This window comes from Canis aureus, chromosome 4, assembly GCF_053574225.1.
Source record: "Canis aureus isolate CA01 chromosome 4, VMU_Caureus_v.1.0, whole genome shotgun sequence".
Lineage (NCBI taxonomy): Eukaryota > Metazoa > Chordata > Mammalia > Carnivora > Canidae > Canis > Canis aureus.
Genome location: NC_135614.1, coordinates 23,141,517 through 23,167,565, shown reverse-complemented (window position 1 = coordinate 23,167,565; position 26,049 = coordinate 23,141,517). Strand labels below are relative to the sequence as shown.

Here is a 26,049-nt window from a genome sequence, read left to right as displayed (position 1 = left end):
GGAAAGATTCCTTAGTCCTTCCGAAGGTCCCAGGGCTGGCTGGGGCCGCGGTCTGCAAGCCCACTCCACGCCCAAACTTGCTCACTCCCGAGGGAAAGGAGGCCCAACCGGCCGACCTCTGGCTGCCATGCCAGCCAGGCTGTGCTCCAGTCCTTTCTCGAACTCTTCGTGCCAGGCCCGGGGCTAAGCGCCTTCCGTGAGCCGAGCCCAGCCTCACAGCCACCTGGGAATGCGTAGTCCTTAATCCCAGGCTACCCTAGAGAACTCTGGTGGAAGGAATGTGGCCACTCAGCCAGCCTTCAAGGCTGCCTCACTCTGAAGCCAGACAACCAAACCTCGACGCTGTCCTTGTAAGGAAAACGTTTCAAGTCCACTTTTACTCTGTGGACCTGTTGGCAGCTCAAACAGGACAGGATTCTCGTCCTCAGTATTAATACGTGAGACTCACTGGATTCGTAATAGCAGTCGGATGCTCCCGCAGCTCCTGGAGTTCAGGACCTCGGGCGGGATGCATTTCTGACAAGTGCCCCTGGGAATGCAGGCAGCCCCCTTCTGGAAAAAGGCAAGACCGTTGTCTGGGCTTCTGTGAGGCCGGTAGGCGGAGGGGGACCTGCGTTGGTGTGTGCGGCCCCACATGCACCTGTTCACCACCACGCTTCTGAGGGCAGGGAGAGAAACCCACTGCATACGTAGGGGCCAGACAAAGCCAGTGTGCCGCGGATGTTGAGAACTGCCATACGGAATGGCTGACCATCTTTGCCCATCTCCCTCACCGGTCAAGACCCTCCACATGTGAAATCAACAGGGTTTCACTTGAAATAAAAAAAAAAAATCAAAACTCAAGTTGATACTCAAGATCTTTATTGATTTGACTGTAACAGCAACCATTGGTGAGAATTTAATTTTCCCCCTAATTTCCAAACACCTGCTGGTTTAGGACAGTTACAAAAACAACAAAACCCCAACAGAAGTGATCATGGACTCACATAGGACGGCCTCAAGCCCGCATGGTGTCCTCTGCTATCCATCCACGACAGTGAAATGGAGGGGGAGGCGGTGGGGGGAGGGGGGGCAGAGGACAATGACATCAAAGGACAAAGGGAAGACCAAGGAAAGTACTGGCAGTCTCTACTTTCCATTCAGAGTGGATGGAGCTGGGCCGCTGGTGCCACTAAGACGGGGAAGGGCATTTGTTTTAGATACAAAATATTTTAAAGATGCTCAAGTAGACACCTGGATATGCGAGTGTCCTCTGGGCTCCCCCAAGATGCCTCCAATGAGGCTTGCCCCTGGGATGCCCAAGTGGGAAGCGGGGGGTGGGGGAGGTAGGGGGGTGCTCTATCTTCAGGGGAAGGAAAGGCACTGGCTCACAGTACTCAGTGATTTGGACATGGCCACCAGGAGCAGGATGGCTTAGGAGTACAACCCGTCCTCATTTTGTGTTCCTCCCCCACCCTCCTGGTTTCAAGTAAAAACTACCCTTGGCCTGGGCTTGGGTTTTTTGTTTTTAAAGGTTAAGATGTAGAGGAAGGGATACACTGGGGGCAAGAATGAATATTCTGTGCTAGATTCATGGAACTCTAAGTCAGAAGTGTCCAGGAATTCAGGGAGTAAGCACCGGCAAGAGCTCCCTTTGGAAATTTCAGCGTGGCCAAATGATTATCAAGCATTGCAGCATCTGTCAGCCTCCCCACTCTTAGAAAGGCGGCAGAGTGAGAATTTAAATACCCTAGGAACTGCGTTTCACCTCGGCAACATTTCCCACTGGCCATCCATACCCCGTGGTCTGCTGGGGGCGGGGGGGGGGTGTCAGCAGAAGGTAAGCTAAGAAAAACCATAGACCATCTGAACAGGGACTTAAGAAACCTCTTAAATCTAGCTTCACCGCTAGGCTAGGTATTCACTTCTAGGACCAGCCCAGATAAAGAAATTTAAATTCCAGAGGGCGAGAAAGGTGACATGAATGATTCTTTGAAAAAAGAAGTTTGTGTCCATCTCCTTAAGAGTCTCCCTAAGAAATTCCTGAGCTAGCCTCAAGGAAAACTCAGTGCTAAACTGGAAAATCCTTACTAGAACAGGAAATGCCCCTGGGGCATAAGAATTCAAAAAGAATTGTGACCCAGTTGCCTCAAGATCTGATTTCATCCTTTATTAAGAGCTGAGAGGTAAAGACTCGGAAATGGGGCGGGGGTGGGGAGGGTTAACCACACCCCTTCCAAAGTCCAGACAGAAACTGCCCTCCCAAAGAAACCATGCTTCTTCAAATGATTACCGGGTCCCAGATGTCATGGGTGGGCAAGTGATTGGGTTTCGCAGATTAATAAACAGCTGCTATGCCTGTAGTCCAGAAACCTGCCAAGGGGGGCAAGTTCTGACCCAGATGGAGAGGCAACGGACCGCCTCTCTGCAGGAGAATGCAAAGGGCCCAGGGCCCCAGCTTAGACCAGCCAAGATGCTTGACACGCCATGGAATACCCAAGAAGGGGAGAACGGGTTCTGGGGTGAAACCCACACATACAGGCCGCGTGTAGATGTACCAAAAGGAAAGGTCGGATGGTCCCAAAGAGCTGGTAACCCACTCAAAAGAAAATGAAAGACCATCTATTTTGACTCCATCCCAAAATCAGAAGGAAAAACACAATGCAGGTGAAAGTGCTGTGAAGAGGGGCTCCTGACTTGTGGAGAAAGTACCCCTGTTCTTAGGGCTGCCTCGGCAGCAATGCTTCCTAGTCAAGTTCATGCTCCAAGCAGGGCCAGAAAGAAGATGCCAGGAAGAGGCAGAGCTTAAAGCCAGACAGGAATGTGCATCTCGTAGATGTCTCAAGTCTCTAAAACGTGGTTGGGCCTGGGCGCCAGACACCCAGCAGACTTTCACTAAGTATGTGTTCCACGGACTAGGCTCACCTGTTTCTCTCAAGGGTGAAGCCAGGACCGCTTCTTTCTCTTTAAGAACACATTTCCACCAGAGAGCCCAGGACGAGGTGGGCAGTCAAGATACACGGTGGGTTTAAAGGAGCAATCAAGCACGGACCTTTCTAAATCCCAGATGTTCCCCACCACATCGGAGAAGTGGCTTCTTGGGGGAGACCCGATCCAAATCTGTCTCAGCTGGTGTGGCTGCAGGGCCCAAGTGCTAACATCGACTCTGATAGGGACCTGGCTTCCAGATGCTGATGCTATCACCTACTTCATCCTGAATCTGAACTGTGAAGCTTTTACTCAGCCCAGGACCCCAACATCTCATTCACATTTCTTCCTTTAGTTTAGCAACTCTGACTGCAATTTAAGTCCGTTTTAGTGGCTCGGTAAGAAGGATCGAATTCCCTTTATCAGTTCCTGGCTAAGGGAGATGCAAAGATGTGGTACGGAGGAGTCTCAGAGACATCAAGCCTAGGACTCCCAATGAAGAATCCTTGCACCGCTGCTAGCCAGGCAAATGTATAGCTCTTTTTATTCTCTTGGGAATTGTCATTTCTTGTCACCACTCTCAAAACTAGCAGGTGGCTTTGGGGAAAGAGTATCAGTCTTCTATCCAGTTTGGAGATACAGTAGCAACATATCGCTTTGTGTTATCTAGTTTAAGCTAACCCCTGTTGGGCGGACTTTATCCTCTGTTGGGGGGGGTGAGGTGATTTTAAGATACATCCTCAAATTCTTTGATACTGTTCCATTCATAGGTGGTGTGTATCTTCCCCTCCCCTTGTGTGTTGGCCAGGCTTCATAGCTTGCTTCTAAGGAACACAAGAGGTGATGATGTGTGCTATCAGACAGCAATGAAAGGCACTGCAGATTCCTTCTTGCCCTCTCCCTGGGATCACCTGCTCAGGGGGGAGCCAGCTGCTATGGTGTGAGGACACGTGTGCTGCTCTACAGAGCGACCCATATGGACAGAACCCAGGCATCCTGCCAACAGCCACAAAAATGAGAGCACAGTAGATTCTCCAGCCCCAGATGACTGCAGTCCCTGCCAACATCTTGACTACAACTTCCTGCAACCCTGTGCCAGAACCATCCTGCTAAGCTGTTTCCCAATTCCTAACCTCCAGAAGCTGACAGAGGTTTGCTCTTTTAAGATTTAAAGTTTGGGGGTAATCTGCTACACAGCAATAGAGAACCAATACAGGTGGAAGGATAAAACTCTGGGCTTCACAGCCCAGCACCAAAAAGCCAGCTGCTCGGCAGTATGATCTTGAGGACATTTAGCTAAACAATACAAAGAAGTGGTGATCTCAGCAAACCATAGTGTAGCACAGACACTTACTTGTACCAAGACAATTGCATGTCTCTTGCTGGAATTTGGAGGGACAAGGTCATTTCTCATTAAGATGGATTGTCCTCAAAGGTACAGAAACATGGTTTCCTCATCAAAAGAGCAAATGATCACTAAGATTTTATGAACCATTTCATGCTAATTGTCCCCTAAGGGTTCTCCCTCCCCATGAGAAGGCCAGGACAGATCACTTTCTTCTGGATGTGGCTCGCCCTAAGGAAAAAAAAAAAACATTTTGTGATGCATGGCACAAAGGTGTCATCCATTACAAGTTAATCTGTTGCCTTCTCAAACCATCTTTAAAATGCAGATTCATGCAGGTCACGGTATCTCTCAGCAGTGGCCTCCAGGATAGAAGAGTACCAACCAGTCAGTAGGTCCTTGCAGCAAAGGCTGAAGGATCAGGCCGCTGCTCTATCATGCAGCTGACACTCGCTCGCCACAAATACTAGAAAAACGGCCTCCGATTAGGGAGCTATGTGGAGAGATTCCCCAAGATGGCAGAAAAGGGGGAAAAGGGCACCTCAATATTACTCAAGCTGGCATGTTTTAAATCCACTCCCCCGCTGCTCAGCGAGGAGGCCAAGTTTTCATGTGTACCGATGAAGATCAAGAAGGGGCAAACCTCTGCTCACTGCTCGACCTGCTGGAGTTGGAGCTGGGTTCCACAGGATGCCAAAGCCAGCTATGAAGGACAAGAAGCTTCATTCCCAAAGAATCAAGCTTCCAGGGGACAGAGGGGGTGCTGATTAAGTTTCTCATGCAAATGACAGTGCAACTCAAGTTTTTCCAAGAGTAGGGAAAGCGAAATTCAGAGTTTAATTAAAATCAGAACAAGGATACATTACAAAAAGACAAGAAAATGCTTCTCTGATTAATTTTTTTAGTCTGAAAGCATCCACCAAATTTTGGAGAGCCAGCTTATTCCTGAGAAACATCAACCATCACAAAAGGTTCACTCTCTGAACTATTCACATTTTGTAGTAGAAAACAGAACAAAGTTCCTCAGACAGCCTTCCTCTCTTCTAAAATGTGTTCATAAACAGGGTCTTTTCAGAGTTCAAAAGAAAAACTAACAGCTCTCTTTCTTAAGCCAATTGGCCTGTTCCTCTCACCCTGGGATGTGATCTCTTAATGAGAGGGTTCAGGGCACCAAATGCAACCAGAAATTCCCAGGACACCAGAGGCTACTTTACTGGTCTAGGAGACAGAGGTGTTAGTCTTTCTACGAGGGGGTCACTGTCCCGGGATTATCGTGCCAGTCAACAGCTGGGAGGGCGTGGCGGGGGGGTACGGGGGACATGAAAAAGCGAGGGGGGGTGAAGAACGAGGCTTCTCGTGAACAACCCACGGCAAGGCATAATGGTCCAGTTTTACAAACCACCCACTACAAATTGCAAACATGCACACCCCAAACGAGAGGGAGAAGCAAAGAGCTCATCAGGGACTGGCGGAGACAAAGGATGGTGACATGGAACAGCAGACTCGCCTGTGGACGTTTCTCACCTCCCTAACACTGGAAGATGTGTAATCAAAAAGTTGCTGTTCAAAATCGTATTGAAAACATATCGAAAAATAGGTCTGTAGTCATCTTAAAAATAAAAGATCACTCCTCAGATAAGAGGAGTGAGATATTATCAGATACCAACACTTGAGGTATCTTTGATGTGTACTTGAAAAATGGCCTGGCAGAGAGAGAGAGAGGGGAGGGAGGGAGGGAGGGAGAGGGAGGAAGAGGGACAACCCCAAGTCCGATGGGGGAAAGGCAAGAGAACTGGGAGGAACCCACTTGCAAGCCCGTGCCTATCTATCCCAGCAGCCTGAGCAGGTCCACAAAGGAAAAGTTTTGTTCTTTCTTAAGAGCATTCTGAAAGTCACCTTTTTAAATTCCAAATATAAGAAACTGCAGGAAGACAGCAAGCATGGCAAAGCTCAGGAGACTAGAAGGCAAGGACTACTGAGACTGAGTACCTGGTTCCGCATACTCCCACGGTCACTCTCCAGTGTCACTGGCAGATTATGACCAGGCCTCCCCCAAAGCACCTGTCACTTGGCCTGTTCTGGGAGCAGCAGAATCACCCTGGTGGCTCAGATACAAGGGCACAGGCGAGCAACAGGACACCAGCAGGGAGGAAGGAGGAGAGCCCCGCTGCTTACCGAGGCCTCCCCACTGGGGTAGGGCTCAGACCTTCCCACTCAGATGTGCTAAGTGAAGGACTGGGAAGCTGAACCAGAAGATCAAAGACAGGAGACACTCCTGCCGGAGGAAGAGGGGGAAGGGGACCTCACAAGAGCGTCACATGCTACCAGAGCTTTATAAACTGTGTTCTGCCCCTAGGGACAAACAGCTCAAGGTAAGAGGGAGAGTGGCTCTCTTTTCATTTATCATTTCCCTCTGATGGTTGTGAAGACCCCAAACACGCAGACTCTTGCAGCTCTGAACCACAGGTGGGGGGCAAGGATGGGGAAGGCAGGTAGAGGGTCAGAACACAGATAATGCTGAACCCACCAAAACTTCAATATTGCTTCCCCAGACTTCCCAGCCAGGCGATTGTTGACAGGCTGATATTCGATTGGGGATTTGAAAAAAAAATGAGGGGTGGGAGCGGGGAGGACAGGTTTTTTCCCAAATGTAAAGTGACTACGGAAGCCAGAGTTGTAACTGTTTCCCTCTGTGGGCTGCTTATGTCTACAAAAATATGCCAAGGACTTGGGATCGAATCTGTGTGACTGGGAAGGGGGACAGGAAACAGAGAGGAAATGGTCAGATGAAGTTCATCTTCGCATCATTTGGCACCCAGAGGGAAGGAAGAAGAGGGAGACATGGGGGCTGCATTGGGACTGCTGGCACTGCCCCTTGTCTGTTCATGTTGATCCTATGGGCCCAATCCGGTGCACACAGCCTTGGCGCTGCTGCTTTTCTGCGATCCTGCAGGGCAGTCAGATGTCCATCTCAAACTGAGCATCATCCCCTAGTAAGAATCAAGACAAAGGTTAGCACAAAAAGAGAAAGCCAAGCAGCCCCAACATTCCTCTGCATGAGGGTCAAAAAATAATCCAAACTTTCCCATTCTCTGCTGCCTTAAAACAATTATTTGTTTGCTTTGGCTGGTCTTTTTAATCTGGGGGGGCGGGGGGGGGGGTGGAGAATGGCATGGCAGCCAAACAACCCACAAGGAGTAGCACCTGGGGGAAGAGATCCAGGTGAAAACTCGCCTAGCATGCCCCTGTCTGCAGATGCCCCAGGGGGAGCTCCTTGCCATCTATCACGTCAGCAAACTCTTCTGGAGGCTCTCAACTTTGGCCCTGCTCTGAATCAACACTTTGTCTATTAAAGGCTCATTTGGAATCTGAGGAGGCAGACTGCTGGCCTGAGCACAGAGGTCGCAGGGTACAACTCAGGGCGTACCTCTCGGGAGCTGGCCATTTCCACCTCCCTCCTTCCACAGAGACAGAGTGGACTCATTACTCCGTGAGTGTGTGTGTGTAGGTATCACAGGCAGTCCTGGAGAATGGGGGAAACAAACCACATTTCCCCCTGCACCACAGAAAGGACACTGTTCTTGTAAGAATCAGGTCTACTTCCAAGAGGCAGTGGAAATGGGGCCTCTTCGGTATGTTGCTCTGAGTCCAGGACAGCCCAAGCTAAGCAGGCTCTGAGGCTTGGCTCAAGGACTCATCTAAGGACTTCCTTTGCCCTGAGTCTGGATTTCCCGCCACGCCTGGATTAGATTCGCTTATGATTTAGAACTTAGGATTTCCAGAACATTTCAGTAAACCTTAGTGATGGGAGCTGGGGGAGGCAGGAACTTTACAGACATGTAAATGAATGCTGGTTATAACCGAGGCATCAATTTTTCAACCTGTGATCGACCATTTGAATTCCCAGGGCTACCCACTTGGCCCCCAAACCAGCATTCTCTTACCAACTGCGTGCTTCCTGTCATGATTGTTCAAGTTGTTCAAATTGTTTACTTCTACTTTGGAGTCTTCGATTAAGGTGCCAGGGCTGGTGACCCCTGGGATATTGGGCAGATGGCAGGGCGGGGTCTGAGCCATGGGAGAATTGCGACGATCCAACAGAAATTTCCGATCATAAATGATTCGGGTTCCTGGAAAACAGGATTGAAGAGTCTGAAATCAATTAAGGGGCTATGAACATATATTACCTGAGAATTTATTTTAAATTCCATCTACACCTAACCTGAGGGTTCACAGTTCAAGCAAAAAGGACAAGTTCTACCCTCCTTGCCTGGGACCAGGCTCGTTGCCAGAGGAGTGCCTTTTCCTCTTCCGCTCATCTTTAAGGCTCAATCCCAGCATCATTTCCTTTACAGAAAAAATTAAAAAAAAAAAAAAAACCTTTCCCCCATCTGACTCAATACACATCACCTCTTGTAGGAACCCATTTATCGATCTGCCTCTCCTCTAAAGATTGTGACTTGCTTATGCTGGGCCTGTGTCTTCTTTCTATATGACTTTGGTTCTACCATTTAGAAAGTTTTAAATGAAGAAATAAACAAGTGAAAAAAATCACCAACAGACAGCTGCCTTTAAGTTAAAGGCTTTCCAAAGGCACAGAGACCAACCAACATTCTTCCCCGACAGAGTTGTGGGAGAAGTTGGACTGGGCAGCCCTTCTTTATTTTATGAAAAGATCTGCATACCGTAAGTGCTACCAGAGTGTCTTACAATAATCCTTCTAAAGAGTGCATTGGACTTGATGAACAGTTAAGAAAACCTGCTACTTCTTCTGTCATGGCTGGCCAAAGTTATGAATTACTATAAATAAGATATAGTGACAAGTTAAAGATGTCAAATAAGTGACAAGTTAAAGATGCTTGATGTTGGCTTAATGTAGTTGATGCCTGGGGCTCTACTATTGAACCTAGAGTACAGCTGGCTCAGTGATACAGAACGTGGCCACCATTCAGTGACGTCTGCTGAACGAGGGAGAAGAGGGAATGGTTGCCCAACACACTTGCCACCCCTGCCTACAAACAAAGCAAAGTGGTCAGGTGGAGGCATCTTGCCCAAACTAAGCTTAAAACCAGAGGAGGGAAAGATTCAGGCATCTAAGTTAAAAATAGTATTATATGAAAACTAGATTGTGTACAAAGTTACCCATTTAAAGAGGTAGATAGTATCTGCTGGTCAATGCTTGTGGATTCTCAAGTGAAAATATTCCTGTCATAATGAGTCTGGTTCAGGCAGATTTTCTCAAATACCATGTGACAGCTACATCCCGGGAAATGGAAAAACAAATAAAAACAGATAATAAATCTACCTGAAATGAGTGGAAGCAGGTGGAAAAAAGCAAGGCGTCTACTGCAAGAGGAATGGAAATTCTGGAGTCTTCCCGAAGAAGGAAGGAGATGAATATTTAATCTAAAGAGATGATACCAATATTCTGCTAAATAGCTGGGAAGTAGAATTACAAACTCAGTGTTTTCTTGGGATTCCTATCTGCAGTGGTACCATGACACTTTCATGCAAATGCTAGTAAGTTATTTCTTTTTCACTAGATGGAAAATAAGCGTCAAACTACTGACTCCTAGGTGAGAAAATGGCCAAGAGACTCTACCCTCCAAACTGCCCCTGCCCCCATCCTTGCTTTTACAACCAGAATCAAGTGCTAAACACACTCTTCTCTCGATACTACAAAACCTGTCACAGGAAAGAATGACTCAGTGTCTCAAAATGGAAGAAATGTTCTCAGGGGGGCATCCTCAAAACACAACCCTTTGGTTTCAAACCAACTCTAAAGGTTATCAATTTTCCCCTTTACTATCTAGTTCTGTTATAGCTACACTGCATACACAATCATATTTACAATTTATAAGAGGTGAAAATAAAGTATCTGGCTCTCAGCCTCTCCAAGATAGAGTACTATGAAAAATGCTGTGCCATATTTGGAACCTATCACAACAGTATTTCTTGCAGGTATCTGCATCTGAATCCTCTGGAAAGCTTGTTTTAAAATGTCCTATCTGAATCAAAATCCCTGGGATTAGAACCTGGAAATCTATATTTTTAAGTTCCTTGGGCCATTCTCCTGTTCATTAAAAAGTGAAGAATCCAACTTCAGGGCCGTCTGGCTGGCTCAGGGGATGGAGCATGTGACTCTTGGGTCTAGGGGTTGTGACTGCGAGCCCTGCACTGGGGTGTAGAGATTACTTAAAAATAAATCTTAAACAAAAACAAAAACAACCTGATTTCAATCTTCTACCAAAAGCCTAGTAATAGTCCATCTGAAAACAGGCAAAATATCAAAGAATTAGTGAGAGAACAAGGGAAGGGGCTACCGGGGTCACCTTGACAGATGAAGCAGACACCCAGAAAGTAACTGAATAGAGCTCACAGAGCAAAGCAGAGGCAAAATCAGAACAGAGGAGCCCCTGGTCTCCAGACTCCCAGTGTAGCCCTCTCTCTACTCTGCCTCAGTCCCCAGGGACATCCACACCAGGGGCACATTGTCTGAAGCCAAAGGACTGGGCAGGTAACTGTCACTTCCACATCAACACTATAGTGAAGGGCAATTTTCATCCAGAGGCCACCTTGCTGGCCCTGGAGCACTGCACTCCCAGAGGGAAGCGTGAGATGGTGGTGCTGTTCCTGGTCCTCGGGAGTGTTACAGAATTGGGGAGAGATGGGTTCTGTTTCTTGGTTTTCCAGTTCACCAAGGCCCAAGGACTTACTTATGTATCTGACAAAGTAGTCATCCCTTCATTTTTGCATATGTAGCAGAAATACGCAATTCTCGTAATTACCTGAGTAGATAGGTCCTGTAATGTAAGTTCGTTTCAGAGCAGCAGGGGGGCCTCGCAGACTACTGGTAGTAAAAAGGGATGCTGGAGGATAATCTCTGAAGGACAGCGTGGCACAAACCTGGGCAGCAGCTCTAATTACTTAAGTGCCAGTTCTTTCATTTTTCCGCCTAGGCGAGAAAGGTAAAGGCTGAGAACTTCACAGACAAAGTCTCTGGGTTCTAGAGCTAGAATTAGCTTCCTTATTTTTACTTGTAGAGTGACAGAGGCAAAGGCCCACAGCCTGTCTGTGACAGGACTCACACCATAAACCTCACCTTGGCAGAGCAGTTCTGTGTGCCTCCCTCCAGCCCCTGGAGGGCACTTGGAAAAGTTGGAAATCCTTCATTCCCAGTTGAAAGAAGCCACAAGTCTTACATCCTGTCTCAAATATTATTTTAGGACAAGGAGAGTACAAAATTTTCTTTGCCTTCTTTACTTTGAAAAATAAGAACTAGAGCGACAACTTTAAAAAAGTGTCTGGAAATTATGATGAAGGTGTCATTTTGGACAGCAGAAAACTTAGTTCAACTTCCAAAAAGTAAAAAAAAAAAAAAAACTTCCAAAAAGTGAAGAATGTGAATTATTTTGGATGGAAAATTTTCTTGTACAGACTTAAAACTTTTTACTTTATTTTTATTTTTTTAAAGATTTTATTTATTTATTCACGAGAGACAGAGAGAGAGAGAGAGAGAGAGAGAGAGAGGCAGAGACACACAGGCAGAGGGAGGAGAAGCAGGTTCCATGCAGGGAGCCTGGTGCAGGACTCAATCCTGGACCCCAGGATCACGACCCGAGCCAAAGGCAGACAGACACTCAACCACTGAGCCACCCAGGTGTCCCACTTTTTACCATTTTAAACAGAAAACAATCCAACCCTTTCTTGACGAACTGGGGCTACTATTATAAAGATCACTTTATAAACTGTTGTGGCTGATGAAGTCTTGGAGCCTAGGCTCTACATTTTCCTTCTACTGGACAGAATTCAAAGAACCTGCGCTTGTCCCTTCCCTCATTCATAGTTTCTTCCCTCACTATTAGGCTTAAGAACCCCCCTTTCTTCCAAGTCTCACTCAGCTTGGGCTGCTACAACAAAATAGCATAGACAGGGTGGCTTAAACAGAATGTATTTTCTCAGTTCTTGAGAAGTCCTAGACCAAGATGACAGTGTGGTCTGTTTCTGCTGAGAGCTCTCTTCAGCGTGTATACACAGTCACATTTTCAATATGTCCTTGGATGCAGCAGGATGGGGGAGCAAGCTCCCTGGTGCCTTTTTCTTTTTTTCTTTCTTTTTTTTTTACAAGGGTACTAATCCCTCATGAGGGCCTCACGCCCTCATCTAAACCTAATTACATCCCAAGGCCCCATCTGCAAATATCAACACATTGGTGGTTAGGGCTTCGATTTAGGAACTTGGGGATGGAGATGGGGCACAATTCACTTATCCTAACCCGATGCTCCTAACCTTGTAGGGACTCCGAAATCACTGATACACTTATTAGAACACTATGTAAAATAAAAGCAGACGGGCTGAGAAAGGGGCCTGATGGCTTTCCAAGGAACCAAGGGAAGAAGCTTTAGTGGATGGACTTTGCATATTTGCTGTGTCACCACCACTTTTGTTCATGGCTAGGTTTCAAAAGAGTGAAGTTTCACTGTCAGATGTTCTTAAACTAACATTCAACTTGCAAGTCAGAACAAGATTATTCTTCTGCAGGATGTCAAGCTTGGAACTCTGGGGATGAGACGGTAAAAAAAAAAAAAAAAGCACAGGATAAAAGCAAGCTTTCTATGTCTAAATTATATCTTAGCAATAGCATATGCATTAAAGAACTGTAATTGGACCAACTGGGAAATAAGCAGTAGAGAGCCCACTTAAATATGTGAGGTATAAGAGAAACTCTGAAGAACCTCTATGACTCTGCAGAAACGATAAAATACATATTTTTACAGCTTTACTGAGATATAATTTACAGAGCTGCGCAAACATCACCACAATCAACTTTAGAACACCACAACTATCCAAAAGATAACCCATCTGTATTGAGCAGTCCCTTCCCGTTGTCCTCCAACCCCTGTAGCCCTAGGCAACCACTGTTTTTTGTCTAAAGATTTGCCTATTCTGGACATCTCATATAAACAGAATCATACGTGATCTTTTGACTGCTTCCTTTACTTGCCTCTATTTTCAAGGTTCGTTCATGTTTAGCATTTCTCCAGTACTTTTCTTTTTATTGCCAAACAATATTCCATTACATGTATATGTCACATTTTATCAATTAATCGGTTGATGGATGTGTGGGGTGTTTCTACTCTGAGTAATGCTGCTATAAAAGTTCATGTACCTGTCTTTGTGTGGACATATGTTTTCATTTCTCTTGGGTAAGCAAAGAATTGCTGGATCATATGGTAACTCTGTGTTTAATCTTTTGAGGAAACACCAGACTGTTTTCCAAGGTGGCTGCACCAATTTTCCACTCCCACCAGCAGTGTGTGAGGGTTCCAATGTATACACATTGCAGCCAACGCTTGCTGTTTTTTATTATAGCTATCTTGTGGGTGTAAAGTGGTATCTCATTGTGGTTTGATTTTTTAAGTTTTTATTTAAATTCCAGTTAGTTAACACATAGTGTAATATTAAGTTTCTGGTGTACAATATAGTGAAATTCAACAATTCCATACAACACCTGGTGTTCATCACAACAGGTGTACTTCTTAATCCCCATCACCTATTTCACCCCTCCACCCACCTACCTCCCCTTTGGTTTGTTCTCTATAGTTAAAGGTTTGTTTCTTGGTTTGCCTCTCTCCTTTTTTCCCCTTTGCTCATTTGTTTTATTTCTTAAATTTCATTGTGATTTAATTTGCATTTCCCTGACAGAAAATGGTGTTGAACATCTTTTCAGGCTTATTGGTCATTCCAATGGACATTTTTGGGAAAATATCTTTTTAGATCCTTTGCCCATTTTTTAGTGGGCTGTTTGAGTTTTGAGTTCTTTATATTTATTAATACAAGCCCTTTCTTCATATATGACTTGCAATATTTTCCCCTATTCTGTGGGTTGCTTTTTCACTTTCTTGTTGGTATTCTTTGAAGCACAAAAATTTTTAATTTTGATAAAGTCCAATTTATGTCTTTTTCTTTTGTTGTTTGTGCTTTTTTTTTTAAGATTTTATTTATTTATGAGAGACACAGAGAGAAAAAAAAGAGAGAGAGAGAGAGAGAGAGAGAGAAGTAGAGAGACATAGAGGGAAAAGCAGGCTCCATGTAGGGTGCCCGAATGTGGGACTTGATCCCAGGTCTCCAGGATCACGCCCTGGGCTGAAGGTGGCACTAAACCACTGAGCCACCCGGGCTGCCCCGTTGCTTGTGCTTTTGGTGCCATACACAAGAAACTATTTGCTAACCAAGGTTATAAAGATTTGTGCCCATGTTTTTTTCCTAAAGGTTTTATAGTTTTAAGCTCCTAAATTTAGGTCTTCAAGCCAGGGGGTCCTACTTCAGTTTTTGTGTGCAGATATCCAGTTGTACCAGTATCATTTGTTGAAAAGACTATTTTTCCCCCATTTAATTGTCTTGGCATCCTTGTGAAAGATCAAGTGCCACAACTGTGAGGGTTTATTTCTGAACTCTCAATTCTATACCACTGTTCTATGTTTATCCTTATGGCAGTTCCGTACTGTTTTTATTTGTAATAATTTTTGAAATGTAAGTCTGCCAACTTTTTCTTTCTTTTTTGGAATTGTTTAGGCTATTTTAAGTCTCTTAAAATTCCCTATTAACTTTAGGATCAGCTTATCAACTTATGCAAAGAAGCCAGCTGGGATTTTGATGGGACTGTGTTGAACGTGTAGATCAATTGGGGAAGTAAAGTCATCTTGACACTCTCACTTTCCAATCCATGAATGTGCAATATCTTTCCATTTATTTAGGTTTTCTTCAATTTCTTTCAACCATGTTTTGTAGTTTCCACAGTGTAAGTTTTATATTCTTTTCATTAAATGTATGCCTTGGGATCCCTGGGTGGCTCAGCAGTTTAGTGCCTGCTTTTGGCCCAGGGCATGATCCTGGAGACCCGGGATCGAGTCCCACATTGGGTTCCCTGCATGGAGCCTGCTTCTTCCTCTGCCTGTGTCTCTGCCTCTCTCTCTCTCTCTGTGTCTCTCATGAATAAATAAATAAAATATTTTTTTAAAAATGTATGCCTATATATTTTATTATTTTTAGGTTATTAGAAATGGAATTGTTTCTATTTTTGCATTGTCCACTGAAAGTATATAGAAGTTACAATTGGTTTTTGTATACCAATCTTGTATCCTGCAACCTTGCTAAACTCAATTAGTTTCAATAGTCTTTTAGTGGATCCCTAAAACACATTTGATTTTGAATGCAAACAAAGTAAATTAATTCAGAAGACAAGACACCCTGAAGAGCTGGAGTCTTAAGTGATGCCATTAATGTTCTCAAGTATGGCCAAGAAAAATAGGAGTACAAAAGGATAGTATTTTAGGTGTTTGAATTTTAGATCAATGCAAGCGAAAAAGTTTCATTGTAGCAGATACAGGGCAAAAATGGGCAATCAGCCTGTCAGTGACTAAGGATCTATGGCATCTGACCATTCAAAAAATCAAAACTATTCAAAGAAAAACATTAAGACTCAACTATGAATAAAATGGCAAGAAAAAAAACCTTTGTTTCTTTGTCCTATATTGTGTTTACCATGAGATTATATTTATTCCAAGACAAAAAACTAAAGAAATCTACAATCCTCAAGGTCTCTTATACATGTGCACACAGAGACATCTATTTTCTGAAGCAAGAACTTCCTGGTGATCCACGTTTCATCCAAACTGCCTGCCACATTTATGTCAGGCCAATTTCATGTCAACCAACACAGCTACAAGTAACTAGAAGTTAATCCTCAATTCCCGAAGAAGGAAAACAAAGACCATAGAAGAAATCCAACCTTGAATATAACATATTAAAATGGGGCGTGGGGTGCCTGGGTGGCTCAGTCAGTTAAGCATCTGACTCTGATTTGGGCTCAGATCATGATCTCAGGGTGGTGAGATCAAGCCCCAGGTGGGGCTCCATGCTCAGCAAGGAGTCTCCCTGAGAGTCTCTCTCAGCCCCTCCCCCAGGTGCTCTCTCTAAAAATAAATAAAATCTTTTTTAAAAATGGACCATGATTTTGATCAACTGATGGACTGTAAAAGAAAAAAAAGTTTTTCTATTTCACCTTGATGATGGATGCTTTTCCTTTCAGTGAGTTAGTTTTCCATTTCCTTTTCTATAAAAATAATCATGCCCCTTGGTTTTATATTAAAAAGTTAAGAACCAAACTATCACATGTGCTATATACTGGTTTCACTGTTTGTGATCAAACTATAATAAAAGTAAAGAATAACTACAAGAGAGTATGTAAATGTTACAGGCCCTAATATTGTAAAAATAATGGAAAAGTTGACCTACCAGGGAAGTAGAGACAAGATGTATTATATAATTTTATACAGCAGAGAGCTAAATTGACAGATTGAGACAGAGGTTTTGACTCTATTATTTTCCATTTTAAAGGCAGCTACCAGAAGAATCAGAACCAGTAACACAATTTACAAAAACTGGTAAATAAAGAGGGAGTGGAAACCAGGGAGAGAGTAATGGAAGTGCTCCAGATTACTCATCTTTCATAACAGGGAATCAATGGTTATCATCTAAAGTTAACAAACCAAGAAACTGTGGTATACATATATAGCAATAGTGGTGACCAATAAAAACACTACAAACTGAAACTGTTAAAAGCAGTCATGTACCGGCATTTTACTTTACATTTCAGGTGCTTCTGTTTTGTTTTTTTTTTTTCCATATTATTTTTCAAATGTGCATATATTACCTCAGTCTTCATGTTTAGATTTAGGAACAAAGATGAAGTTTTAAATCTTTTAACAGTAGGTATTTATAAATTTTTCTTTATCCCTTGATTACCAGAGATACTAAGATAAATCTAATACCACGATCCAGTACTTTTTAGATGCTGACATTACCAGGAAAACAGGGGAGTAAGAGTTCTTTTGGTGGAGAATAGAAAGAAGGGGGAGAAAAGCATCTACCCTTTGATCTAAAAACTAGTGATTTTCAAATGGCAAGGAACAAAACCAATAAAAGAGGCTCAAAATTACACTTGCCAAGATGGTTAGGTACATAAACAAGGTCATTCAAGCCTAAGGGTCTCTTTTAAGACCAAGTGGCTTAGTTAAATAATTAACCCAGGAATTAAGCTATATACATTCAAGAAATTGTATTAACCTCAAATTAAACCACCTACAGAAAGAAAGCCCACTGTAATGTGGTTAACTGAAGAGGGTAGTCATTACTGTACTTTCATAGGGTCCCCAGCAGAAAGTTGTTTAACTACAGCTGCTTCCCGTATTAGAATAAAGCACACACTCATGCCAAATGACAGCTTGGAACAAGAAACATCAAGTAACTTGCCTAAATCGCACAGCTTGAATAAGCTGGTGACAAATCCTCCAAAGGCTAAGAGGGACCTAATATCCCCATACAACAGTGTTCAAAGAGGAAGGGAGAATGTGGAGTCAAACAGGGCTTACCTCAGGGCATTCTCTCCAACCAAGAGAAAATCTTTCTCAGCAAACCTTTAGCGACTTGCCCCTCATCTCATTTAGCCAGAACTGGGTCAGATGCACACCAGACCAGACACTAGGGGAAGCCATGACTGGTAACTATGGTATATATCCGGGGGCTTGGCACACTGCCACTTAAAAAAAAAAAGTCTGTTTAAACATCTGTTCTTTATGGAGACTCTGGATGAAAAGACAGACTCCAATAAAGCTCTATGCTATATAAACCAGAGGAAACTAAAAGCTGCCCAAGCCAGCATCCTCTGGGGAGGTTGATGGTGGCCAGACCACATTCAGTTTGTGCACACATCAAAATCCCTAAAGTGCTAATAAAATCAAGAGAGGGACAACTTTTTTACATCAACTGAAGGTAAAACTGGAACCTGGGGAGCTTATAACTTAGTGACTAAAGTACTATGGCAAATGGGAGACGTCTAAGGTTTGTGAAAAGCCAATCCTACTGTTCTTTGTTTAACTCCAAGTCTCAATAACTGGGAGCAGATTTCCAAGATATTGTCAAAGGATGGCTTCTGGCCCAGTCACTTAGGACACTGCCATCAAAGAACACACGCCTAGGCTGAAAGGGAATGGATAATGACCGTGTTTCTATTCTGAAGGTCTAGTGTTTAGAACAGGCTTAAAGAACATCTGGCAAAAGCCTGTCATTTTAGACTTGAAGAAACTAATATCTAGAGAAGTTAAAAGTATTTGTGAAAAGACACATAGTGACCCAGGAATCAGGAGACCAATACAAATAAGCTAGGTACGCTAAGCAAATTTGGTTCTCTTGAGTCTCGGCTGTAACATGATTTGAAAAGATCTTTTTAGCTAGCATCAGGAACAAAATGGTATACAAACCACAACTAATCTTAAATAAATGTCAAAAGTTTTTAAGTCTGTCTAGGCTTGACCATCGGAAAATCTGGGTCAAAATAAAGCATATCAAATGTACTTTTTTTTTTTTTTTAAGAATTTATTTATTTGAGTGAGAGAACGCAAGTGCACATGTGTTTGTGCAAGGAGTAAAACAGAGGGAGAGGGAGTAGCAGACTCCCTGCAGGGAGCCCCAGGCAGGGCTCAATCCCAGGACCCTGAGATCATGACCTGAGCTGAAGGCAGATGCTTAACAGACTGCGCTACCCAGGAGCCCCTCAAATACACATACTTCTGTTTGGGCTTGAACATTCATCTTGAAATAAATCTCTACAAAAATGTCTCGCTCTGATTCCAGGAAAATGTTGATTGGATCTGCCAGGTTGCTAGCTGTGTCCTGGATCAATTCTTTGGAATAGATTTCACAGATGTGGTTCAGCCTCTGTCTGTAATACTAATAATTAATCACTGCTATTGGTATGGAGAAAACATTCAGATTCAAACCTGGCTTTCATTCCAACTGTATGCTTTCTTCCAAAGTTCACTGCTTGTGGACACTTATTTTAAAAAATAAAAATGATGCCCATCTACTAACATCTTCCACTTTTCACTTACTTTCAAGTAAGGAGCTTGAAGTCTACCAACAAAGTCTGTGAGAGGCAAGAGTCTATTATTGGAGATCCCTGGTCCAGGTCACTGTTTTCATCTGCTGCCTAGTCATGATTTTAGGAACTTACCTGCCCAGAGAATAGTTTCATTTCAACCTAAAAACAGCCTGACTCTAATATAAATAGTCTCTGGTGGTGACATGGGCTCCTCTGAGGCCCAAATGATTCATTATGACACCCTGAAATGAAGAATCACAAGCCTCTCACACTTTCTGAAAAGTGTCTAACACTAGAGCAATGGTCTACCTTCACCAATAAATAGCATTTCTGCTCTAAATTCAGCAGGCCATTTCTAAAATAATTAGAATTGAATGAGGCCAGTATTATCTTGGTTCTAAAACCAAAGACACCACAAGAAAAAACAGACTAATACGCCTTATGAATAGAGATGCAAAAACCCTCAACCAAATAGTGGCACAACAAATTTAGCAACATATAAAAAGGATTATATACCATGATTAAGTGGGATTTATCCCAAGAATACGAGGCTGGTTCACCAGTCAAAAATCAATTGACCGGGACACCTGGGTGGCTCAGCGGTTGGGCACCTGCCTGTGGCTCAGGGCATGATCTCGGCATCCAGGATGGAGTCCCACATCAGGCTCCCTGAGAGAAGCCTGCTTCTCCCTCTGCCTGTGTCTCTGCCTTTCTCTCTGTGTCTCTCATGAATAAATAAATAAATCTTAAAAAAAAAATCAATTGACATAATATGTCATGTCCACAAGATAAAAAACAAAAATACAATACATACAATCAACTCAGTAAGTGAAAAAAAAAAAAAATGCATTTGACAAAATCCAACCCCCTCTTTCATGACAGAAACACCCAACAGACCAGGAATAAAAGGGAATTTCCTCAATCAGATAAAGGGTATCTATGAAAAACCTACAGCTAACATCTTACCAAATGGTGAAAGATGTTTTCTAACGCTGAAAACAAGTGAAAGGTATCTGTTTGCACTATCTTGCCACTTCTGTTCAGCACTGTACTGAAAGTTCTAGCCAGAGCAATTGGGCACGAAAAAAATAAAAGGCACCCAGATAGACCAGGAAGACAAAACTATCACTATTTACAGGTGACAGGCTCTCGTCTATCAGAAGTCCCATGGAATCTACATGAACTGAATTGCCTTCTCCTGTTCATTTGTCCTTGCTTACTAAGGTTTTTTACTTTCTCAAACCACTCAATGAACTGAACAGCTTCTGTTTGTCAGGGCATGTGTCCTGAAGATCTGAAAGATTATTTACTTAGATGTAAACGCTCAGGGATTTCTGAGCTTTGGCCTAAGAACAGGTGCAGGGGACCTTTAAAAACTAGGCGCCCATGGGACAGACAGCTGCTGTCATTTAAAACACAGGTTCTCAGGGGCCTTCACAAAATGAAGTTCCACCATGAACAAATTGAACATGAAAGTCTAGGCCTTACCTATTCCATAAGTCGAATGACTACAATTCTCAATGGATTTTTGTTCTGTTATACAGTAGCAAAAATCTTTTAAATATTCCCTTACTCATCAAAAGACTTGGAAGCCAAGAAAAAGTTCTGCCGCACACCAACAAACCAGTCTGCTCAGGCTGTCTTCTCTAACCCAATGAACAACTGGCTTACTCCACATTAACTGTACTTTATCTGATCTGCATATTTTTACGCACACATAATCAAGCCTACGGTGCAGCCAACCCATGCAAGACTGCTCCCCCCCTCCCATATTAAGTAGGCTCCATGCCCCACACGGGGCTTGAACTCACGACCCTTATATTAACAGTCACATGTAGGATCCCTGGGTGGCTCAGCAGTTTGGCGCCTGCCTTCTGCCCAGGGTGTGATCCTGGAGTCTCGGGATCGAGTCCCAAGTCAGGCTCCCTGCATGGAGCCTGCTTCTCCCTCTGCCTGTGTCTCTGCCTCTGCCTCTCTCTCTCTCTCTCATGAATAAATATAATCTTTAAAAAAAAAAAAATAACAGTCGCATGCTCTACCTACTAAGCCATCCAGGTACCCCTTTGCAAGACCCCTCTTATGAAACTGTCGTTAAGAATCAGTCATCTTTCCTGAGTAACCCTGCAGGTGCTGGTTTTCAGACTGATCACTTTTCCCTCTTCCTATTGTCCACAACAAGCCACCACAAGCTGAAGGAGCTGTGCACATGGCCTTCATACACGCAACACTATTGACTCGTAAGAACCATTCCTCCCTGGTCAGACTGCATCTAACTCAGGACAGGCAGAGGTGTGCCCTTCCATATAATGCATTGCTGTATGCCTTGAGGACACAGACTGCTGCCTCCCCCAGGCTCAGAATTCAATCTTTTGTGAGCAAAAAATGCACCCAATACAAAAACTAGAGTACATCTTCTTTAATAGATACTTTGGCAGCTGATGACTATGAGACCACAGCTGAATCGCCCACAGAATGACAAACATGTGAATAACTTGGGTTACTCTGAGATAAATAAATGCCTTCTTCCTCGAACACTAGGTACAGGGACTGAACACCCTTCATTATGTTTTTCATGGACTTCTCACTTCTCACGTCATAATGAAGTTCGTTGGTTAATAACTGAAGCTGGAGAGCCAAATATGTACATTTGTTGGTTCAGAAGTTTTTGTTTTTGAGTTTAGAATAAACTCAACCCAAGGTTATGGAGTTAGAAATTTCACGACAATCAGAAACTGACCTTCTTTCCCCATTATCTACATAGAGCTCTACTTGTCTCCCAAGAAAGGAACCAGATTAAAACTTAGAACTTCCTGCAAATGCTATTATTGTAGCTCACTCCAAGTGGATTATTTTCCCTTCTTCCTACCTTCTCCTTTAATTCCAGACCCTTCCAATGGCCTTCAGGTAATTCTGACCCAATGAACCAATCAGAGGAATACTCCAGCTGGCAGAGAGGAAGCACAGCAGTACAATTTTAGACCGTCAGTTAGTTCCCCTCTGGTGCTCTTGTTATGGCAACAGCACTTTTCCACAGCTGATGAGGATGTTATGCAGGAAAAGAAAGGCAGAAAGGCTGAAAGAGTTCTCTATGTTTCTGCTCATTTCTCAGAGCACAACACTCCCAAAAAGAGAAAGTTCAGAACTTACGAAAGCTTTAGGTTCCTTCCAGCTAACCAGTGTTATAAAAGTGAAGACAACTACAGTCACTTTCCCTTCCACTGAGGATAGATGTAGCTTCTCAAAGAACCAAGTATCATCCTCACTCCTCCAAAGACAGATAAAACAAAACAAAATCCAAGGGCATTATTTTTTTGCCTTGAATTTTACTCAATAAAAATTTCCTCCTCCTTAACAATGAGAACAGGGACTCTTCTAGCAATTTGAGAAATCCAAAGGTCAGAGAGTGTTTCCACCCACCTCTCATTTCCTAAACCACGAGAAGGCAATTTTGAGAAATCTTTCCCAAGGGGTAAGCTGTAACCTCTGATCCCCAATGAAGAAAAAGACTCTCAAAGGAGAAGAAATCATAAGTTCACTATGTTGTGAATGTCCCTGCCCAGTCTGATCATTCAGAGCATTCAGCACATCAACTGCTATTCTGGAATGCTGCAACACGTGTATGACACTCCAGAAGGTTTCCAGAAGTTTAAGACAGGTCATGCTAATCCCCTTCCTTTCCACTAAATAGATTTCCAGTCCAAACTTACTATCATTTTTCTAAATGATTTCACACCTGAAATGTATCTTAGCACTGGATTCTATACATTTTTTTATTCCAGAAAAATCTTTATCAGTCCCCAACCCCCTTTAGGATTTTAAGACCACTGATAGCAAAGATTCCATTTCCTACTTTTGTCTGTGGTTCCCTTTTGCGCAAAGCAATGAGCTAGGCCCACAGAACTCATTTAAAATACCTAACCATATTACTCAGGTGCCTGGAGGTGACCAAATAACAAACTATCTTACCCTGGCTCAATTACATGGTGTGTGTGTGTGTGTGTGTGTGTGAGAGAGAGAGAGAGAGAGAGAGAGAGGGGAATATAACGAGAGAGATGAACAAACCATCAGAGGGGAAAATTTCCAAAGGGGGAAAATTATATCAGTAAAGTATTGAGCATCTAAACAGCAGAGTTAACAGTGATTAAATCCAATCCCAACAGTGCAATATCCCATAAACACATTATGTAAGTCTTTGTGCTAAAAATCCAAAGACTACAACCTATTCTACCAATAAATACGAGTTCAATATAATCGATGAGCTAAGATGACAAGTATTTAAATCTGAAACAAAGAGCTGTATACAAAAAATATCTGGAGACAGGTTAAGTGGTATTTGAGAAAGCAGCAGTGACTGTAAGTTGGAAGGAAGGGTAAATGAATCAGTATTTCTGGCAAAATCTTTCCAAGCATTTTAGGAACTAATCCAGACTATGAGACAGGCTTCTATCTTTAAAGCAATCCTTAAAGACTATGCCCTTATCCTAAAAGCAACGTAGCTTGGCTGTTAGAAATATGTCCAAAAGGTAACCCCTCTGGGGCTCTTCCATCAGGGGAAAACAAGGACTAATAAAGAGCTGAAAGCTTGATTCCCTCCCCCACATAAATAATAGCTGAGTGCAGTTGTTACTGGGACATATGTTCTCAAATGCTGGGAGTACGGGCATTTACTGACCAGTACCACAAAGACTTCTGCAAGTTATAAACCCCTTTCTATCGCCTTGGGAAAGAATATCCATTTCTTAAAAGCTGTCGGTCCAAAGTTCAGGACAACCTGATCTGGAGCAGATACCGGTCTGCCAAAATCTTTCATGATCAAAAAGCAAGATCACCCACGGCATGCTCCGGGGCTGGCCTTGAACAGACAAGGTCAGGAGGGAGGGTTCTCCAGTGAAGCAAGCTGCCTCAGGAGTCACCATCCCATTGTCCTGTAAAGTTACAGCCTCTCTTAAGCCCAGCTCTCCAAAAATACTGATGGTTTCCTCCTGCTTGGGTCATTTTGAAGTCTTCCAAGGCAGCTACCGCTCCCCTAGACTGGCCTGGATGGATTCCCCTATGGAGCTCTCTCCTAGATTTTTATCCTTTGTTGGCAAGAAGGTCTCCCTACTCTGTGGGTCTTTGCTATTGTGCAACCAATGCAAGGATCACCCGGCCTGACTGCACCGGATTGGTTGTAGTCCACAACTGGGGCGGCCAGCCCACAGCAATGAAACTAGCAATCTCCCAGGGCAAGGGCTGCCAGCAAAGTTCAACCCTCTAGAAAGAGGCCGCCCCATCGCCGAACGAAGGCAAAGTTCCTTAGTTAAAATGAAGCGCGGTCCCCTTTCAATAAGATCCTGCAAGATCGCCCTCCCGCGTCCTCGCTCTGGAGAACCGCCCAGCCAGGGACAGACAACCTTTGAGCTCCCTGGTCTCGTGACCGATTCAACGTGGTTCACCTCTCCCCCAGTGTTCTTCCTTGTAAACAGTTCCAGGTCATACTCGGAAAAGCAATGCTCGGGGAACTGCGCTGCCCCTTCCCCGGGATGGATCCATCCTACCGATTCGGGTGCCCTTCTCCATAATGCCCCCTCCACATCTATCCCCAAAAGCCTCATCGTCAAAATCCGATCCTCAGGGCTGCCAGCGCTGCACTACCCTCCCCCCGTCTTCCCCGGGGGCTATTACTTGAGTATTATCTTATTCTCTCCCCCTAGCCTGTGCCTGGGGACTCCCCCCCCCAACTCCACTCGTGGGGCAGCCTCATCCAGCAAGTAAACAATGCTGTCAAAGCAGGATAATGCTGGGCGAGGCGTCCGAACTCTGCATTCCAGCCTCCTCCGGCCGTTCTAAAAGCGGCAAAACAAGTCCTCGCACGGTCCCAGGAGCGAATTACTTTGCTTCCTTTCTAAAAAGGCCCGGGAGAGAGCTCCGGAACCGGGCATCAACGTGCACAAATGCACGACGTGCAAGAGGCAGCAGGCGATGCAGGAGTGAGAGCAACGCCGAGTGCAGACGAATTTGCCCAGGAGGAGGCAGAGAGGGGGGAGAAAAGTGGGTCGAGCGCGGAAGGCTGCCACGAAGCGGGAACAAGGGCTTTTTTTTTTTTTTCCTCCGCCCCAGCGACGGGAGAGCCACGTTCCCAGAGCGGCGCGCTGCTGAGCCGAGGGGCATGCAGCCGAGGGGGACGCGCGAAGTGAGGGCTCCCGACAGCAGGGTCCCCGGGCTCCCGCGGAGCTGGGGGGCGCGGGGGCGGCGGCGCGGCTCGGGCACGCCCTGAGTCCGAGGCCCGCGGCGGAGGAGACGGGCTGCGGGCGCTCACCTCCCGGCGTGGTGGAGAAGAGCGTCCCCCCGGGCGTGGTGCAATAGTCATGAGGTAGCTGCGCGGCGTCGCTGATGGGCACGGTGCGCGTGGGGATGGCGCGGCTCTGGCTGGGCTGGTGGCCGCTGCCGGCGGACGAGGACATGGCTCTGGGCGCGGGCTCTCGGGCTTTGTCCGGCGGGCGGGCGGGCTGGCGGCGGCGGCGGCGGCGGCGGCTGGGGGCCCGGGCTGCTCCGGCTGCTCCGGCTGCTCCGGCGAGCGGAAGGGCGGGCGGGGCTGGGCGCGCTCCGCTCGCTCCACGCTTGCTTCCTCTCGCTCCCTCGTCCCGCTCCGCTCCCGCCGCCGCCCTCTCAGCCGCCGCCGCCGCCGCCGCCCGATCCTCCGGCCTCCGCCAGCAGCCCCAGCAGCAGCAGCAGCGGCAGCAGCGGCGACGACGACGACCGGAAGCGGGCGAAGGCGGGAGCCAGAGGGAGTTCGGGGAAGCTGGTCGGCGGAAGTGACGTGAGGGGCGGGGCCGCGGAGGGGGCGGGGCCGCGGAGGGGCGGGGCCGCGGAGGGG

At 45.0% G+C, this 26,049-nt stretch overlaps 1 protein-coding gene across 1 annotated transcript; it reads right to left on the bottom strand.

Annotated features, from left to right (window-relative positions):
* Window positions 1-839: 839 nt before the first annotated feature.
* Window positions 840-25,718, bottom strand: EIF4EBP2 (eukaryotic translation initiation factor 4E binding protein 2). Its single transcript, XM_077894843.1, has 3 exons — window positions 25,492-25,718; window positions 8,197-8,382; window positions 840-7,242 (listed from the first exon to the last, which is right to left on the bottom strand). The coding sequence occupies exons 1-3, from the start codon at window positions 25,634-25,636 to the stop codon at window positions 7,211-7,213; spliced, it is 363 nt and encodes a 120-aa protein (XP_077750969.1). The 5' UTR covers window positions 25,637-25,718; the 3' UTR covers window positions 840-7,210.
* Between the last annotated feature and the right edge of the window lie 331 nt (window positions 25,719-26,049).

Bases quoted from the DNA above. Each gene is read 5' to 3' on its own strand.
- EIF4EBP2 (XM_077894843.1), bottom strand. From the start codon at position 25,636: ATGTCCTCGTCCGCCGGCAGCGGCCACCAGCCCAGCCAGAGCCGCGCC. The intron at 8,383-25,491 runs GTGAGCGCCCGC...CCTGTTTTCCAG, and splicing joins CTTCTCCACCACGCCGGGAG to GAACCCGAATCATTTATGAT. The intron at 7,243-8,196 runs GTAAGAGAATGC...GATTCTTACTAG, and splicing joins TGACAGGAAGCACGCAGTTG to GGGATGATGCTCAGTTTGAG.